General features: G+C 43.6%; 1 protein-coding gene, 1 non-coding gene and 1 pseudogene across 3 annotated transcripts; 2 read left to right on the forward strand and 1 right to left on the reverse strand.

Annotated features, from left to right (window-relative positions):
* Positions 1-3,593: 3,593 nt before the first annotated feature.
* On the reverse strand, positions 3,594-4,862 carry LOC100939932 (peptidyl-prolyl cis-trans isomerase A-like; annotated as a pseudogene).
* A 2,138-nt stretch (positions 4,863-7,000) lies between these two features.
* On the forward strand, positions 7,001-15,062 carry SLC25A3 (solute carrier family 25 member 3). 2 transcript variants are annotated; one of them, XM_024256233.3, is made up of 8 exons: positions 7,001-7,114; positions 7,353-7,509; positions 9,109-9,230; positions 11,179-11,358; positions 11,862-12,043; positions 13,292-13,464; positions 14,525-14,635; positions 14,722-15,062. In XM_024256233.3, the coding sequence occupies exons 2-8, from the start codon at positions 7,353-7,355 to the stop codon at positions 14,880-14,882; spliced, it is 1,086 nt and encodes a 361-aa protein (XP_024112001.1). In that variant the 5' UTR covers positions 7,001-7,114; the 3' UTR covers positions 14,883-15,062.
* On the forward strand, positions 12,978-13,223 carry LOC112135986 (small nucleolar RNA SNORA53). The gene has a single exon (XR_002917201.1). It is a non-coding gene; the product is annotated as a small nucleolar RNA SNORA53 (small nucleolar RNA).
* Positions 15,063-18,425: the final 3,363 nt, after the last annotated feature.

Here is an 18,425-nt window from a genome sequence, read left to right on the forward strand (position 1 = left end):
CTTCTCAGTTCAACATCAGATAAAGGACCAGAAAGCCTTGACTACTTTTTTTGTGTGTTTGTTTTTTGAGATGGAGTCTCGCTCTGTTATCCAGGCTGGAGTGCAGTAGCACAATCTCGGCTCACTGCAACCTCTGCTAGCCTCCTGGCTTCAAGCGATTCTCCTGCCTCAGCCTCCTGAGTAGCTGGGACTACAGCCGTGTGCCACCACGCCCAGCTAATTTTTGTATTTTTAGTAGAGACAGGGTTTCACCACCCTGGCCAGGCTGGTCTTGAAGTCCTGACCTCGTGATCATCCACCTCGGCCTCCCAAAGTGCTGAGATTACAGGCATGAGCCACCATGCCTGGCCGCCTTGACTGCTTTGCTGTATCTGCAAGATTGTACTTTCTAAAAATCAAACTCAAAATCTAATTCTGAATTACAATGCAAGTTGAATTCCCAATCTCATAGTGTTTAAAATTAGGGCAATGTTTTGAGCAGAAGTTAGACCCAAAATTTTGGAATAGTGACACCTGGGCAGATTATGATACCACTAAGACCATGAACCCCTATATTCTTTTTTTTTTCTTTTTTGAGACAAGATCTCTATCTGTTGCTTAGGCTGGAATACAATGGCGCGATCTCGGCTCACCGCTACCTCTGCTTCCCAGGCTCCAGTGATCCTCCCTCCTCAGCCTCTTTCGTAGCTGGGACTACAGGGGCATGCCACTATGCCTGGCTATTTTTTTTTTTTTTTTTTTAGAGACGGGGTTTCACCATGTTGTCCAGGCTGGTTTTTAACTCCTGGACTCAAGAGATCCACCAACCTCGGCTTCCCAAAGTTCTGGGATTATAGGCGTGAGCCACCACGCCCAGCCAGAACCCCTAAATTCTGTTGAGCCTCCTTGTCAAAGAAGCCCTTCCTCTCCTGTCTGAGGAGATTAGGTTCCTCGTCCCTGTGAAATCTGTAATGGCCTCACCTGAGGTGGTTGCCTGGCAGGATCTGCTGATTCTTCGTAAAACCTACTGTCCACTTTGGGAGGCCGAGGGAGGTGGATCACCTGAGGTTGGGAGTTCGAGACCAGACTGACCAACATGGAGAAACCCCATCTCTACTAAAAATACAAAATTAGCCAGGCATGGTGGCGCATGCCTGCAATCCCAGCACTTAGGGAGGTCGAGGCAGGCTGATCACCTGAGATCAGGAGTTCGAGACTAGCCTGGCCAACATGGCAAAATCCCGTCTCTACTAAAAATACAATAATTAGCTGGGCGTGGTGGCATGTACCTGTAATCCCAGCTACTAGGAAGGCTGAGGCAGAAGAATCACTTGAACCCGGGGGGCAGAGGTTGCAGTGAGCCAAGATCGCGCCACTGCACTCCAGCCTAGGCGACAGAGTGAGACTCTGTCTCAAAAAAATAAAAACAAAAACAAAAAAGTGTGCAAGATTTCTATTGATAGAAACCTGGGCAACATGTGTGGGGATGGAGACTAAGAATGTTGGGTGGGATGTGTGGTAGTCAGCCTCGAGGATGGCCCCACTGATCCCCGCCTCTTCTCCCATGCTGTATCTGGATTGGTTTCTGTGACCAATAGGATACAGCAGAAGTGATGATGTGTCACTTCTGAGATTTGGTTATAAAGGACGCAGCAGCTTCTGCCTTGGTTGCTCTCCTTCTTTCGTGATTTACCCAATCTGAGGAAGCAATGTTATGAGCAGCTGTATGGTGAGGACCACTTGTCCAGGAACTGAAGTTTTCTGCCAATAGCCAAGTCTTGAAAGCTTGGAAGCAGATCCTCCATCCCCAGCTGATGAGTGATCCTGAGCTAGGACCACTCAACGAAGCCACACTCACTTTCCTGACCCTCAGAAAATGTGAGCTGATAAGTGTTTGTTGTTGTATGCCTATTAGTTTTGGGGTAATTTGAGGGCCTGTTTGGAGGTTCTACCTGGAGAGCATAGCTACTCATATACCCTTGACTGAAGAATGGTCCTTCTCTATCGGGGAAGTTCGTCTTCTTTGATCTAGCGCGCAGCTTTGGGAGCGATGCACGTGGAGCAGTGAGGGAAGAAGGGGACATGAGCTTAGGCAGCCAGATCAGCCGAATCAACCCTGGCCATCGGTGGGGTGACAGACGTCACAGCCAGATCGCCCTCATATCATTTTGGGGTAATTTGATAGGCAGCAATAACTAAAATAGAATAGAAGGAATATAATAGTAAATCAAGGCAAATCTATTAATACGGATACAATACACAGAGTGTCTCAGTTCATTGTTTTAGTTCAGATGGCTGGGAGTGACTCTAATTGTCTGGCTGAAATTTAAGTTCAATGGTGGCCTATACTTAATGAAATTAAAAAGCCAGACTTCCTTAGTACACCAAATAGGAAGGTATTGACAAAGACTCTCCTTGATCTAACTTTAGTCAGGCTTCTCTGAAACTTTTTTTGATTAGGCCCCATCTTGGGGCATGTCCGCTAAAAGCCCAGTCATAGCAAGAATCCCCCACTCTTGATATCTGATCACCCCCCATATTTGATCAAATTCTTCATCTTCCACTTTCCCCCAGGTGATATCTGATCACTCTGGCTTGCCTTCAGCAAGAATCTTATTAGATTTCTTTAGCACAAATTATCCTACCGTTTTAGTAATTTTTTTTTTTTTTGAGACAGAGTCTCACTCTGTTGCCCAGGCTAGAGCGCAGTGGCGTGATCTCAGCTCACTGCAAATTCCGCCTCCCGGGTTCAAGCGATTCTCCTGCCTCAGCTGGGATTACAAGTGCATGCCACCATGCCAGGCTAATTTTTTGTATTTTTAGTAGAGACAGGGTTTCACCGTGTTAGCCAGGATGGTCTCAATCTCCTGACCTTGTGATCCATCCGCCTTGGCCTCCCAAAGTGCTGGGATTACAAGTGTGAGCCACCACGCCCGGCCCCTTTTAGTAATTTTCTATACATCGGCACTCTCCCTGCATCCTGCTCCTTAATGATAAATTCCCGTTTATTTTTGTTGCATTTGGAGTGGAGCCCAATCTCTCTTGCCCACTGCAAAACCCTATTGCAGCTGTTCCTACATCTATCATGATAGTCCTGAATAAAATCTGCCAACTGTCTTTAACAAGTGTCAGAATAATTGTTTTTTTAATAGTGTCCAAAAGTTTAGAGTGATTACAATGCTAGAATAGATTTATTATTTTAAGATATGCTCATCCACCTCCTAATTCTCTCAAGAGTCCAGAGGACAATCCCTTGTCAAGGGCATGAGAAATACATTTATAAGAAAAGCCCCAGCATTCTATGTAGTAGCCATTCATTGCAAACCAGGAATGATGATGGGAATTGCTATCATCAAACTGGAGCTCCCTAAATTCAATGAGATTCTGGGATGGAGGGTGATCTTTACTCACCAAAGACCAGTCAGGCGTGGTTACTGTAATGGACAACAGAAGCAATAATCAGAATGGTTTGATCTGTAGAGATCTTTGGCATTGTCTAATGGATCGTGGTCTCCTTAGAAATAAAATAAATGAGCAGCCTAATAAGTTAGTTATGTACAAGTGAAAAGACTCCTGATCTGGTGAACAGAAGTCTGATTTGAATCTCTACAGTGGAGAGTGTGGTCCTTCAGGCAATTTCCCTACTTGTGTCAGGCTGGAGGCCCAGAGCCTCTTGAATGTTAAGGAGGCCAAGCCCCTTGTCTTAGTCCATACCTGCTGCAATAGCATCACCTAAAGATGGATAAAAGGATTTTGTATCCTCTTTTGGGTAGAATTAGCTTGTTCACAATTGTCCAAAGGACAGCTGCTTCATGTTAGGTAGAAGCCTGATTTCGCTCTTTAGTTTTTGTCTGGAAGTTAAATATGATTACAAGAGGTGTTCATTGATGCCGTGTTGACAACAGATAGACTCTGGTACTTTTTTTGTTGCTGTTGTTAATTAGTTTTTATTTCATAATCATAAACTTAACTCTGCAATCTAGCTAGGTATGGAAGGGAACAAGGAAAACATAGAACCCAAAGGGAACTGCAGCACAAAGATTCTAGGATACTGCGAGCAAATGGGGTGGAGGGTGCTCTCCTGAGCTACAGAAGGAATGGTCTGGTGGTTAAGATAAAACACAAGTCAAACTTATTAGAGTTGTCCACAGTCAGCAATGTTGATCTTCTTGCTGGTCTTGCCATTCCTGGACCCAAAGCACTCCACGGTCTCCACAATATTCATGCCTTCTTTCGCCTTGCCGAAGACCACATGCTTGCCATCCAATCACTCAGTCTTGGCAGTGCAGATGAAAAACTGGGAACTGTTTGCGTTGGGTCCAGCATTTGCCATGGACAAGATGCCAGGACCTGTATGCTTCAGGATGAAGTTCTTGTCATCAAATTTCTCCCCATAGATGGACTTGCCACCAGTGCCATCATAGCATATGAAGTCTCCACCCTGACACATAAACCCTGGAACAATTCTGTGAAAGCAGGAACCCTTATAGCCAAATCCTTTCTCTCCAGTGCTCAGAGCATGAAAGTTTCCTGCTGTCTTTGGAAACTTGTCTGCGAACAGCTCAGAGGAGACGCGGCCCAAGGGCTCAATGTCGAAGAACACGGTGGGGTTGACCATGGCTGATAGTACGGGGCTCCTGGCGGCAGCGGTGTCTGCAAAGCCCAGTGGTGTTTTTTTACCATGTCAATTTAGCTAGGCTAGAACCACATTTTTCCTAGATTCCTTTCCCTGCATAGTTTTGGGTTAGGGTTAGCTATAAGAGAAATTTGTGCAGTTTGGAAGGCAGAAGTGGAGCAACAGTCATTACATTCTGAAGGTCACCAGCTCCCACATGGGGTAGGAGCTGGGCCTGCAGCTCCTTCAGTTACCACTGTATCTTCTAGATCAACTTCTGTGAGTTCTGGGCCACAAGCATGTGCAGCCCCACGGTGAAGGGTACCAGCTGTTCCAGCTGAAAAAATGTGCAGCAAAGGGTCACAGTATTGCCCAGTGCTGGGGGAAGGGAATAGGAAGATTCACTACAGTCATATATTTTTACATAATATTTGATTTTTTCATGACAAAGGATTTTTACATTAGAAAAGCACCATAAAGTTGAATTAACCAAAAAAGAGAGAGAAAGTCCAGACCCTTCAGTGACTGCCTCTGTCTACATAAGATCAGACTCCTCAGTCTGGTATGTGAGGCCCTGGACAATCAGGTGCTGGTGTACTTTTTTAACTTTATCTGTCACTACTTCCTTTCCTGTGCCCTCCACTCTGGAATTCTTCCTGGGACTGTAGGACTTTAGTTGGGCCAGAAGGGCTGGGTCTGGGATAGGGTTGCTTAGAGAGTGCTGTGATGCCGCAGCCTCAATGCTAACTTTTTTTTTTTTTCGAGCCAGAGTCTTGCTCTGTCGCCCAGGCTGGAGTGCAGTGGCGTGATCTCGGCTCACTGCAAGCTCTGCCTCCTGGGTTCACGCCATTCTCCTGCCTCAGTCTCCTTAGTAGCTGGGACTACAGGCGCCCGCCACCTCACCCGGCTAATTTTTTATATTTTTAGTAGAGACGGGGTTTCACAGTGTTAGCCAGGATGGTCTCGATCTCCTGACCTCGTGATCTGCCCGCCTCGGCCTCCCAAAGTGCTGGGATTACAGGTGTGAGCCACCACGCCGGGCCAATGCTAACTTTTTTTAGGTAACATCTTCTGTAGACTTTTAGACATTATCTCATTGAGTTCTCATAGACTCTGCAAGGTAAGTATTACTCCCATCCAGAACCAGACACCTGATTTGCAGGGTCCAGTGCAAACTAAAAAAAGCATGGCCCCTTGTTCATACATGTATTAAGAATTTCAAGCCGGGCATGGTGGCTCAGGCCTGTAATCCCAGCACATTGGGAGGCCGAGGTGGGCGGATCACCTGAGGTCAGGAGTTTGAGACCAGACTGGCCAACATGACGAAACCCTGTCTCTACTAAAAATAGAAAAATTAGCCGGGCGTGGTTGTGCACGCCTGTAGTCCCAGCTACTCCGGAGGCTGAGACAGGAGAATCGCTTGAACCCGGGAGGCGGAGGTTGCGGTGAGCTGAGATCGCCCCACTGCACTCCAGCCTGGGCGACAGAGCAAGACTCCATCTCAAAAAAAAAAAAAAAAATCAAAATGACAGCAGAGCATTAAATGAAGTGTAAGGCCATGTGTGACTGTACCAGTGTGAACCTATGAGGCCAGTCCCATCCCTATCTTACATCTAAGGAACAGGTACACAGAGATGAAGTAAATTCCCAAGGTTACTTTGTCAAGAGCTTGGAAAATATAAGAGCCAGAAAAGTCTAACAGGTTGAATCCCTATTAAACTCTCCCCAACTAAACTACGCCCCTCCCTGTTGAGCTGAATCTAATGAAAGCTTCCTAAATGTATTTATCACACACACGCACAATCTGCTATCAGTCACTTTCAGTAGTTCATCGCCGTAACATCTCAGGTGTTCAATGTTTCAACGTGTTCTGTAGATTATTGTGATAACGCGGCAAGCTGTCTTAAGACCTCTTGCTGCACATTTCTTTTTAAAATATTCTCCAGGAGTCTGATGAAAAATACAGACAACTTATGTTTAATGTCAATGGATGGAACTTATTTTAAAAAGTACTGTAATGGCAGAAGTTGTGACACAAAGTACTGCAGTGATGTTCTAACTCCAACACCTAAATATATTATCAAGCATTCGTGTTTGTTTTGTTTTTTAAGTGACTACTAGATACTGTGATTCACTTAAGTGAAGCGAACTGAAGCCCGTGGTCAAGGAGAGACACCTGAAAGTGAAGGGACAAAGCGAGCAGGATAAGAGCCCGAGCCCAGCCCCTCTCAAAAAATACAGACCCGGAACACGCGCCTGCGCAGAACGATTTCTCCTGCGCACAAGCCGGGCGGAAGAGCTGGGGCGGGCAGGGGCGGGAATAAGGTTGCTAGGAGAACGCGATGACGCTCGGGCTCGGCGCTCTTCTCCACCAATGGGCGACGCGTACTTGCAGTGACGCGCTGTTTGCGTCACGCCGACGACGCGCGAAGGGCACACATTTTAGGGGCCGGAGGACGTTCGGCCTCTGTGAGCCGCAGCCTTTCCAAGGGAGTGGTTGTGTGGTCGCCATCTTAGGGAGTGAGTGTGGCCGGGCCTTCCCCTGTGGCGGGTGTGGGGAGCGGAGCCCAGAGCCCCTGTGGGGCCGCTGCTTTGGCGGTGGGCCCAGCCGGGAGCAGCGTCTTTCGAAGGCCGCCGTGACCTCTTCAAGGGCGTGGAGGCGGGAAGGAAAAGGCCCCGGTTGGGGTTCCAGGGCGCCGGTAACATTAACCGGCGCTTCGCCTGTCCTCTAACCGTCGCTCCCTCTTCCCCTAGAAAGATGTTCTCGTCCGTGGCGCACCTGGCGCGGGCGAACCCCTTCAACACGCCACATTTGCAGCTGGTGCACGATGGCCTCGGGGACTTCCGCAGCAGTCCCCCAGGGCCCACGGGTCAGCCCCGCCGCCCTCGCAACCTGGCAGCCGCCGCTGTGGAAGGTGAGATCAGACCCTGCCCAATACAGTCGTGTGGTCTACTCGTGGTCCGCCCAGCGTTTGAGGCCTGGACCCGGCTTGCAGGACAGGGAAGGACGAGTCCAGCCCGCTGCATCGTAGGACGGCGCCCAGTTGCTTGCCCTGGGATATCGGCCTTTTCCACCATAGGCAGGTGTCAGGTACTTGGCCTTCCCTCAAGGGCGTGGAAGGGCTGAGGCCCTGTGTCCCTTCGTGACCTCCATGTCCCCGAGGGAAGAGAGGCCATGACTAGCTCCTTCTCTGCCTTGAGCTCGCTTGGTCAGCCAACTAAGTATTGGGTAAAGTCTCCTCCCGAAACTACTGACCACCCATAGTTCTACTAACTATATTACCTGTCCTTTGATTTGCCCTTAGTTTTCTTAAAAATAGTCGTTTCCTAAGTTTTATATTTGTCGACGCCAGGTCAGTCATTTTTGCACTTAATTGTATATGAGATAACTAGATGTCCTGTTTTCATGCGACTGGAGGAGGCAGCTTGCAGCCCTACATAGGCAATAGAAAGGAGATAATTGGTGGGCGTCCCTTTGGTGTGATTATCTCTTGGGATTCTTGGTGGTTGGGCCCAGCTTTAACTTAGTTGTGTGTGTTTTAAATCCTAGTGAAGTATGTACATACAGAGAAACCTGAAAACCGAATTGTAGGAGTCCCAAGAATGTTATCTACCTTGTGCCTGTAAAATCGAAAGATTTTTTTCTTTAAATCATTCATGTGCTTCTGTTATGTCTTTAGTATGGATAGAGAGTCCTTACTTACACTATCTGTCGTTCAGTTGAAAAGTTAAAGCTAACATTATTCGTGTATTAAATGTATTTGACTGCAGGAATTTATGCGTATCTGTTTTTATGTTACAGGAGTTCTTAAGTGGGGATAGTATTGGTTAGTGGCTAGGATAAGCTTTGAAGTTGTTTGCAAGCCTTTTACATGTCGAGTGATCTTTCTGAGTTTCGTTTGTACTTTGAAGTGTGCTCTTACCAGTGGTTAATAATTTGAAGTTTGACTTTAATTGTAAAATCCGTTAATGTAGAAAACTTTAAAAAAAATTAGTATGGCAGAATACGAGCTATTAATAGTATCAGATACAGAACCCTCATAATTTTTAAATGATCTGAATTTGGCAGTGAATTTTTTTTTTAAGCCACTTAATTGTGGCCAGAGCTATTCAGCTGTGATAATAGTATTTCACAGGGAAACATTTTCTTTCATTCCAGTGGCCTTAGTCATCTCTGAAGAAATACTTACTTGATTTTTTTTTTTTTTTCCAATCAGAGCAGTATAGCTGTGACTATGGATCTGGCAGATTCTTTATCCTTTGTGGACTTGGAGGAATTATTAGCTGTGGCACAACACATACAGCATTGGTTCCTCTAGATCTGGTTAAATGCAGAATGCAGGTTTGTTTTGCATGCTGGACTAGAGCATATTGAAGCATGACTGACTGTTAAGTTATAAGATATAGTCATCTACTAACAAGCTGTGTGGAAACCTAACTGTCCAGGAGGTAAGTTTATGACCAGTAACATGAGTTTTATATTAAAATGCATGGTGTGTCTTCTCTTACTACAGAGTACAGTTGTGAATTTGGCTCCGCGAAGTATTATGCACTGTGTGGCTTTGGTGGGGTCTTAAGTTGTGGTCTGACACACACTGCTGTGGTTCCCCTGGATTTAGTGAAATGCCGTATGCAGGTTTGTATTGAGATGACAACATTGAAAGTATCTTTCATGTGACTTAAATCTAAATAAAATCTTAAAGCACTTCACAAATGAGAATTTGAAGACATCACAACTGCTAGAAACTTCAGTAGGAAACCGAACTAGAATTTCTTTAAATTGTGGGCTTTATTTTGACTAGTGTTTTAAATCCAATAAATGCCTCTATTGTTTGAGTCAATTATTCACTCTTAGACTCTGGCTGTAAATGGCTCTTTGCTGCTGCTCTTCACTTCTGGCCGGAGTTCTTCAAGCTTACTAGTGCCCCAAATAGTCATTTTACAAGCACCTATGTGTTGGAGTGGGTAAACAAGTCTGTGTATTATGTGAAGTAACAATGTCCTTTATCTACTAATAAGACCAAGGCAAAGAGTACATGTAGCTTTATTTAAAGTGCTCTTAATATCTTAGTATGAAAATTTTGTCAGATTAGCCTCTTGTATATTTACATAACATTTTTAAATAATTTGAATATCTTTTAATTAAGATTATTGAAACAAAAACAAGACATCAAAAATTTATTTGTTCCACACAGGATTAGAAGTCTACTTACCTAAAAGAGAAATGAATTTGAAATATTAGGAGGGAGAGGAAGGTGATGTATACCATCCCTTCTAGTACTGACAGAAATAGATAAGCTTTTTCCCCCCCGCCATTAGTTAATGTAATGGATATGAAATGTACCTTTGCTAAAACATGTTATGCATGTCTTGAAGTGAATTTAGTTTATGTGCTTTTTTTAAAAACTTGTGTTTAGTTTGTTTAGTGTTCACAAAACTTTATGCTATAAGCTACTTAAAGAACTAGCATATGTTAGGAATACAGTTATATCTATTATCTAGACAGTAGCTTTTAAAAAGTAGGAGGTGGGCCAGGCATGGTCGCCCACACCTGAAATGCCAGCATTTTGGGTAGCCGAAGCGGATGGGTCACTTGAGGTCAGGAGTTTGAGATCAGAACTCAATCTAGCCAACATGGTGAAACCCCATCTCTACTAAAAATACAAAAATTAGCTGGGCATGGTGGCGCGCCTGTAGTCACAGCTACTTGGGAGGCTGAGGCAGGAGAATCGCTTGAACCTGGGAGGTGGAGGTTGCAGTGAGCTGAGATCACACCATGGCACCCCATCCTGGGCTACAGAGCAAGACTCAAAAAACAAACAAACAAAAAAAGTAGTAGGAGTTGGGTGGTAAGAAATCTCTTAAGAATCAGTTTTGTTATGTATTTTTGTTGAAATTTTACCCTCTTAACTATCACTCTAAGACTTAAGTTTGACACAGAAAGCTAGACCTTAATGTACAAAAGTTTCTATTTATAAAAGTAATCAAATGAACAATAATAAACAGTTCTAAGCATAAACTAATAAAAGTTATATGAATGTAGTTCCTCACTCAAAATATCTTAATATTTTCAGATGTCAGTTGACCTTGGATAACTGAAGCCACAGAAAATGAACCCTTGGATAAGGGAGAGCTACTGTATTTCTTTTTTTTTTTTTTTTTTTTATTTTGAGATGGAGTCTTGCTCTGCTGCCCAGGCTGGAGTGTAGTGGTGCCATCGTGGCTCACTGCAACCTCCGCCTCCCGGGCTCAAGCGATTGTCCTGTCTCACCCTCCCAAGTAGCTGGGATTACAGGTGCACGCCGCCATGCCCGGCTAATTTTTTGTATTTTAGTAGAAATGGGGTTTCCCTGTGTTGCCCAGGCTAGTCTTGAACTCCTGAGCTCAGGTAATCCACCTGCCTCGGCCTCCCAAAGTGCTGGGATTACAGATGTGAGCCGCCGTGCCTGGCAGGAACTACTGTAGTTACCTTTTGTGTAGTTGCTGAAATTTATTATGGAACCCAAACAAAAATAATCATGAGATTAAATTTTTATGTTAGCTGTTTGGCGCATTTAATTTTTTTTTTCTTGTTTTAAATAAAGGTGGACCCCCAAAAGTACAAGGGCATATTTAACGGATTCTCAGTTACACTTAAAGAGGATGGTGTTCGTGGTTTGGCTAAAGGATGGGCTCCGACTTTCCTTGGCTACTCCATGCAGGGACTCTGCAAGTTTGGCTTTTATGAAGTCTTTAAAGTCTTGTATAGCAACATGCTTGGAGAGGTATGTAATTAACTTTAAAATTGAACGTTCCGAGTGTTTAAAGACTTTCCGAGTGTTCTTAGATTTTTGTCTGTCCTGCCTTATTTTAGCACTGAAGAAAATGGTCCTACAAAGTGAGCAACTTGTTTTAAATCGTAAGCCTGTGTCAGCAGAGACAGGTTGATAAATAAAATGTATTTCATTAAATTACAATTCTCCTTTTAATATACTATCTTGTTTTCTAAGTAAGTTGGATTTTGAGTTTTTTAGAGAAAGGCTCTGGGACTCCTTTGCGTAGTTCCAGGGCTAACTGTACATGGCATCTAGATATTTTTTGAACATTCACGTTGTTCACATAGTTACGTGTTTTGTTAAGGAGGTTATGAGAGACCACATATATATTCCATATCATCCTGTGTTACTTTATAAAATGTCTGAAGCTTAGTTGTTTTCTAGAACTGTCACTTCAATTGAAAACCAATACGACAGCAATTCACGTCCCTTCCTTGTGTTTTGGATTTTAGGAGAATACTTATCTCTGGCGCACATCACTATATTTGGCTGCCTCTGCCAGTGCTGAATTCTTTGCTGACATTGCCCTGGCTCCTATGGAAGCTGCTAAGGTTCGAATTCAAACCCAGCCAGGTTATGCCAACACTTTGAGGGATGCAGCTCCCAAAATGTATAAAGAAGAAGGCCTAAAAGCGTAAGTAAACACTTAAAAATTTATACTATGGAAGTACTTATTTTAAGTGAACTTCATTTTTTGTTTGTTTGTTTTGTTTTTCTGAGACAGAGTCTCGCTCTGTCACCCAGGCTGGAGTGCAGTGGCGCGATCTTGGCTCACTGCAAGCTCCGCCTCCCGGGTTCACGCCATTCTCCTGCCTCAGCCTCCCAAGTAGCTGGGACTACAGGCGCCCGCCACTGCGCCCGGCTAATTTTTTGTATTTTTTAGTATAGACGGGGTTTCACCGTCTCCATCTCCTGAGCTCATGATCCGCCCACCTCGGCCTCCCAAAGTGCTGGGATTACAGGTGTGAGCCACTGCGCCTGGCTTTTTTTTTTTTTTTTTTTTTTTTTTTGAGACGGAGTTTTGCTCTTGTTGTCCAGGCTGGAGTGCAATGGCACTATCTTGGCTCACCGCAACCTCTGCCTCCCAGGTTCAAGTGATTCTCCTGCCTCAGCCTGCTGAATAGCTGGGATTACAGGCATGCGCCACCACGCCTGGCTAATTTTGTATTTTTAGTAGAGACTCCATGTTGGTCAGGCTGGTCTTGAACTCCTGACCTCAGGTGATCCACCCGCCTCGGCCTCCCAAAGTGCTGAGATTACAGGCGTGAGACACCGCGTCCGGCTGTGAACTTCATTTTTTAGTATTAAGCCTACTAGACTTTTTAAAAAGACGATTATAACATTTAATGTCGATTTACCTGTATGTAGAACATAAACTTGAGAGGTAAAGATAAGTTAATACATGGTTTGAGCCCTGGACTGAGTTTGTTTTTTTTTTCCCTAGAGTAAGGACCGTTTGTCAGTCTACAAATGACTTGATATTTGGCCTAAACATTTACTATTAACTTTTAGGGAGGGCTTGTTAGTATCCTTGTGATCTATTCATAGTTAAGAATTTCCATGACCACAACATGCTTCCTTAGATCCACCTTTGTGGATGAATCTTGAACTGAGTTCCACTTGTAAACTTCTTGTTTCTTGTGGTTCCAGTCAAAGAAACATCCAGCAACTTTTTTGGTTGTATAGTCAAAGGTGCATGAGTCATTGGCATGTAAGAGAAATATACCTGCATGTTAGTCTAACGTTCTGATAGAAATGACATGCATTTATGCTGCCATTTGTTACTATCAGGACTCGACTCGTGTGCGGACATTTCTGTTAATAATGACAGTCTCTGATAGATGAGTACATGCAACTGTGTAAAACAAGTCTCTTGTTTTAGATTCTACAAGGGGGTTGCTCCTCTCTGGATGAGACAGATACCATACACCATGATGAAGTTCGCCTGCTTTGAACGTACTGTTGAAGCACTGTACAAGTTTGTGGTTCCTAAGCCCCGCAGTGAATGTTCAAAGCCAGAGCAGCTGGTTGTAACATTTGTAGCAGGTTACATAGGTATGAATTACTTAGAACACACTTGTCTGAAATTATGAACAAATAATCATTCCATTATTGGCGTTTTTTGAGAGGGAAAAATATTCCAAAGGTCATAAAGCAGTGTTTTTGTTTTTTTGGTTTCCCTGAGGCATAGTCTCACTCTGTTGCCCAGGCTGGAGTGCAGTGGCGTGACAATAGCTCACTGCAACCTCCTCCTCCTGGGTTCAAGTGATTCTTCTGCCGCAGCCTCCCAAGTAGCTGGGACAGGCATGCACCGCCATGCCCGGCTTATTTTTGTTTTTGTTTTTTGTTTTTTTTTTTGAGATGGAGTTTTACCCTTGTTGCCCAGGCTGGAGTGCAATGGCGCAATCTTGGCTCACTGCAGCCTCCGCCTCCCGGGTTCAAGCGATTCTCCTGCCTCAGCCTCCTGAGTAGCTGGGATTACAGGCGTCTGCCACTATGCCTGGCTAATTTTTAGTATTTTTAGTAGAGACGGGGTTTCACCATGTTGGCCAGGCTGGTCTCAAACTCCTGGCCCCAGGTGATCCTCCTGCCTTGGCCTCCCAAAGTGCTGGGATTACAGGCGTGAGCCACCGCACCTGGCCTGATTTTTGTATTTTTAGTAGAGATGGGGTTTCACCGTGTTGACCAGGCTGGTCTCAAACTCCTGACCTCAGGTGATGTGCCTGGCCTATAATGCAGTTTTATCTTCCCATAACATTTTATATGCTTTTTAGGATTCATAAATATTTGCTAACTAGTTCCTAAAAGAGTTGTTTTATGGGATGTCATTGTTAGGCTTGGGAATGTATTGATCTTACTGTTGCACCATTTTTTTGTTGTTGTTTATTAAGAATTTTATACAGAAAGTGTTGAATAAAATCTGAAAAACTTTAAAAGATTGTTCCGTTTTACATAGGATAGACAAGACAGCTTGATAACTGTACCCGTGTCACCCTGAGTCTGATTTTTATTTTAGAGCTAGAAAAATATTATTTTAAAGTCATAAAAATGATAATTGGCTCTGTGACGTTTTGTTTTTAACTGGCACTGTATGGCATCCTTTATCTTTTTTCAGCTGGAGTCTTTTGTGCAATTGTTTCTCACCCTGCTGATTCTGTGGTATCTGTGTTGAATAAAGAAAAAGGTAGCAGTGCTTCTCTGGTCCTCAAGAGACTTGGATTTAAAGGTAGGATGATGTTTTTTTCTTGAAAGAAAGAACAACAGTTTTGGATATGTTGCATTTTTTTCATTTGCGTTTCCTGTTTGAACCAGGTGTATGGAAGGGACTGTTTGCCCGTATCATCATGATTGGTACCCTGACTGCACTACAGTGGTTTATCTATGACTCCGTGAAGGTCTACTTCAGGCTCCCTCGCCCTCCTCCACCCGAGATGCCAGAGTCTCTGAAGAAGAAGCTTGGGTTAACTCAGTAGATGGATCAAAGCAAATGTGGACTGAATCTGCTTGTTGATCAGTGTTGAAGAAAGTGCAAAAGGAACTTTTATATATTTGACAGTGTAGGAAATTGTCTATTCCTGATATAATTACTGTAGTACTCTTGCTTAAGGCAAGAGTTCCAAATTTACTGTTGAAATAAACCTAACTCTTCATGATTTGCCTGTGACTTATTTTAAAAACTTCTTAAAAAAAGATTTAGCTTTAAAATAGTTGGAAAGAATGAAGTATAAGTTAAGGAAAAAATACAAAACTGACCATTGTTGGTTGAATATTCCAGTTGCTATTCAGAAATTGTCATATGTCTCAAGTTTTATCACACAAAGTTCCTGTATTTCTAGGGAAGCAGACTTTAAATTCCTAAAAACTTGATTTAATTATAGTTAAATATGTGTAGTCATTTGTGGTTATTTTGGCAAGTAAATGTTAGTGTATACTTTGATTTTTGCAGCATGTCCTACACTGTTTTTATGTTGGTGAGTTTGCTAATCCTTATTTGTAAGACAAGGTAACCCAAATTAGGCTGATTCTTAGAATGATAGTAAAGGACCAAAGTGATTGACAGCTGAAAACAATTTTCAGGTACACTAATTCTCTTTACACAGATCTCACTTTTTTTTTTTTGAGACGGAGTTTCACTCTTGTTGCCCGACTGGAGTGCAGTGTCGCGATCTTGCCTCATTGCAACCTCTGCCTCCCAGGTTCAAGTGATTGTTCCACCTCAGCCTCCCGAGTAGCTGGGATTTCAGGCATGCGCCACCACGCCCAGCTAATTTTGTATTTTTAGTAGAGACGGGGTTTCCCTGTGTTGGTCAGGCAGGTCTCGAACTTCCAACCTCAGGTGATCCGCCCGCCTCAGCCTTCCAAAGTGCTGGGATTATAGGCGTGAGCCACTGCACCCGGCTCTGACTTTTTAAATTACAGAAAATTAAACTATTTTCAGTCTGGTATTTTAAGAAAGGTACTGCTTGACAGCTGAACTACATGAATGCCACTGGGGAAAAAGCATTCCATCATACTCATACGAGATTGGATTGTAGGTTTAAGCCCATTTTTAAAGAATTCCTAGAAAGTGGATTAGTTTTTGTGTTTGGATTCCCCTCAAGTTTGATTAGGAAGTATATAAAAGTTCAATCTTTTGTAATGACAGCCCACCACCGGAAAAAAAACCAAAAACCTAGTATAATATATAACATGCTGTTTTTCAAACACTAGATTTTACCTAGAGTCCTTATGTGTAATACGTGGGTTGGTTAACAGTCCCTACATAAAGCGTACGGATAGCCTGGAGAGAAAAACTTTTTCAGAGATGGGAGAGAAATGTTACTACAAACTCATGGTAAGGTCAGTGAACTCAATTTAGAAGCCAGTGCAGCTAGTTGCATGTTAACTTCTTTATATCATCATTGCCTGAACTTGTTAAAGGTTCCAACATTCTACCTGTGCTGCAGGAAAAAAGGAAGAGTTGTAGGTACAAATTTGGACCAAACCTTAAAAAGGTAAAGTAGGGTGTCTTCTGAACCCCCAACCAAGTGGTGGCTGTGGTGCTTAGTATCAACTATATTATTTCTTGCTATGTTAGCAAAGCATCCAAAGATTAATGGTGTATGATATGCTTTTCTGTGAGTGAAGAACTCGGGAGTATCGAGTTCAGGTACTGAGGAGTATCAGACTCTTCTGGTTCTGAGTCTCATGAAGCTTTTCACTTCTGAGCTGAAAGGATGCTCTTTGTGCTTTTCACTATTAGTGGTATAGTCTTTCCCCAAAGTCTCTAGCATGGTGGCTTCAGGGCAGCTGGACTTAGGTGGTATTTTGGGGCTCCAATAGAGCTTGGCAGAGTTGGCTTTTTAGGACTTACCTTCAATGTCACATAACATCACTTTTACCATACTCTTGGTTACAACAGTGATGTCTCAGAGACCAAGTCCCAGATTCAGGAAAAAAGGAACATAGTCTTCACCTCTTCCTGAGAGGAATGTCAGTCAACATGTAAGAGCAGCAAGTAGAAACGCGTTAGTGCAGCCAACATGAAAGTGGACCGTAGATCTAGAACATTTTGGGTATGCAGTTTAGCCAGCCCTCACTGAGGCAGTTCTGCCAATCAGGATTCAAGTTTTATTTCCTAAGAGTTATAATGGGTTTTATTTGTGGGCCTTGATATAAAACATGCTGTGTTCAAGCTATGGAGCCTGCCATCTGTAGTTACTAGAGTTACAGTTCAAAGCTATTTCTGAGAGAGAAAGCCACTTCATCCTCAAAACCCAAGTAAGAGGCCCACTTAAAGTGATGTGAATTCTCATTTCAGGTTTTTAAATTATACTAAAAGATTCTAGTAAGAAAATTTTAATATATATGTATTGGTGTTCTTTTTACATTTCATTTAATGAAATGTTTCCTGTCAATACTATAAAGCAGAACCCAGTGGAGTAAGAATACATGAAACTGCCAGGCGCAGTGGCTCATGCCTGTAATCCCAGCATTTTGGGAGGCTGAGGCAGGTGGATCACCTGAGGTCGGGAGTTCAAGGCCAGCCTGACCAACATGGAGAAACCCTGTCTCTACTAAAAATACAAAATTAGCTGCAGTGGTGGCACATGCCTGTAATCCCAGCTACTCAGGAGGCTGAGGCAGGAGAATCGCTTAAACCCGGGAGGCGGAGGTTGTGGTGAGCCAAGATTGCACCATTGCACTCCAGCCTATGCAACAACAGCAAAACTCTTGTCTCAAAAAAAAAGTATATATATATATATATATTTGAAACTGATAGTTGAATTATGTTGATTCAGAGACAAGATAGCATTGCATAGTAACTTCCAGTAGGATCAAATATTTTGAGAGTGGTTAAAACGCCAAGGAATCCTGATTTTATGAAATTATGCCTTCTGATAGGTGCAACAAAATTGAACGAAGAGTAACAGCTTAACTAAACCTCCATTGTGTGAAAGTTTTATGAAATGTTTTGACTTTTTTTTTTCCCCTAGAGAACAAGGTTCTTGCTTTGTCGCCCAGGCTGGAGTACAGCCTTGAACTCCTGGGGTCAAGTGATCCTCCTGCCTCAGCCTCCCAGTTAGCTGACACAATTGGGATGTGCCACTACTTGCTCCTGTTTTTTCATAGACGGGTCCTGCTGTTGCTCAGGCTGGTCTCGGATTCCTGGCCTTAAGCAACTTTCCTGCCCCAGGCTCCTAAAGCAGCCAGGATTACAGGTAGCCGCCTTGTCTGGCCCGTTTTGACCATATTTTATTTTTGAGAAGCTCTCGCTCTTTCGCCAGACTGGAGTACAGTGGCACGATGATAGCTCACTGCAGCCTCGATCTCCCAAGCTCAAGTGATCCTCCCATCTCAGCCTCTTGAATAACTGGGACTGCAAGTGTGGACCTCCATGTCTGGCTAATATTTTTTATTTTTGGCAGAGATGAGGTCTTGCTATGTTGCCAAGGCTAGTCTTGAACTCCTGCGCTCAAGTGAGCCTTCTGCCTTGGCCGTCCAAAGGGCTGGGATTAGAGGGCTGAGCCACCACA

The sequence above is a fragment of the Pongo abelii genome, chromosome 10 (genome assembly GCF_028885655.2).
Source record: "Pongo abelii isolate AG06213 chromosome 10, NHGRI_mPonAbe1-v2.0_pri, whole genome shotgun sequence".
Classification (NCBI taxonomy): Eukaryota; Metazoa; Chordata; class Mammalia; order Primates; family Hominidae; genus Pongo; species Pongo abelii.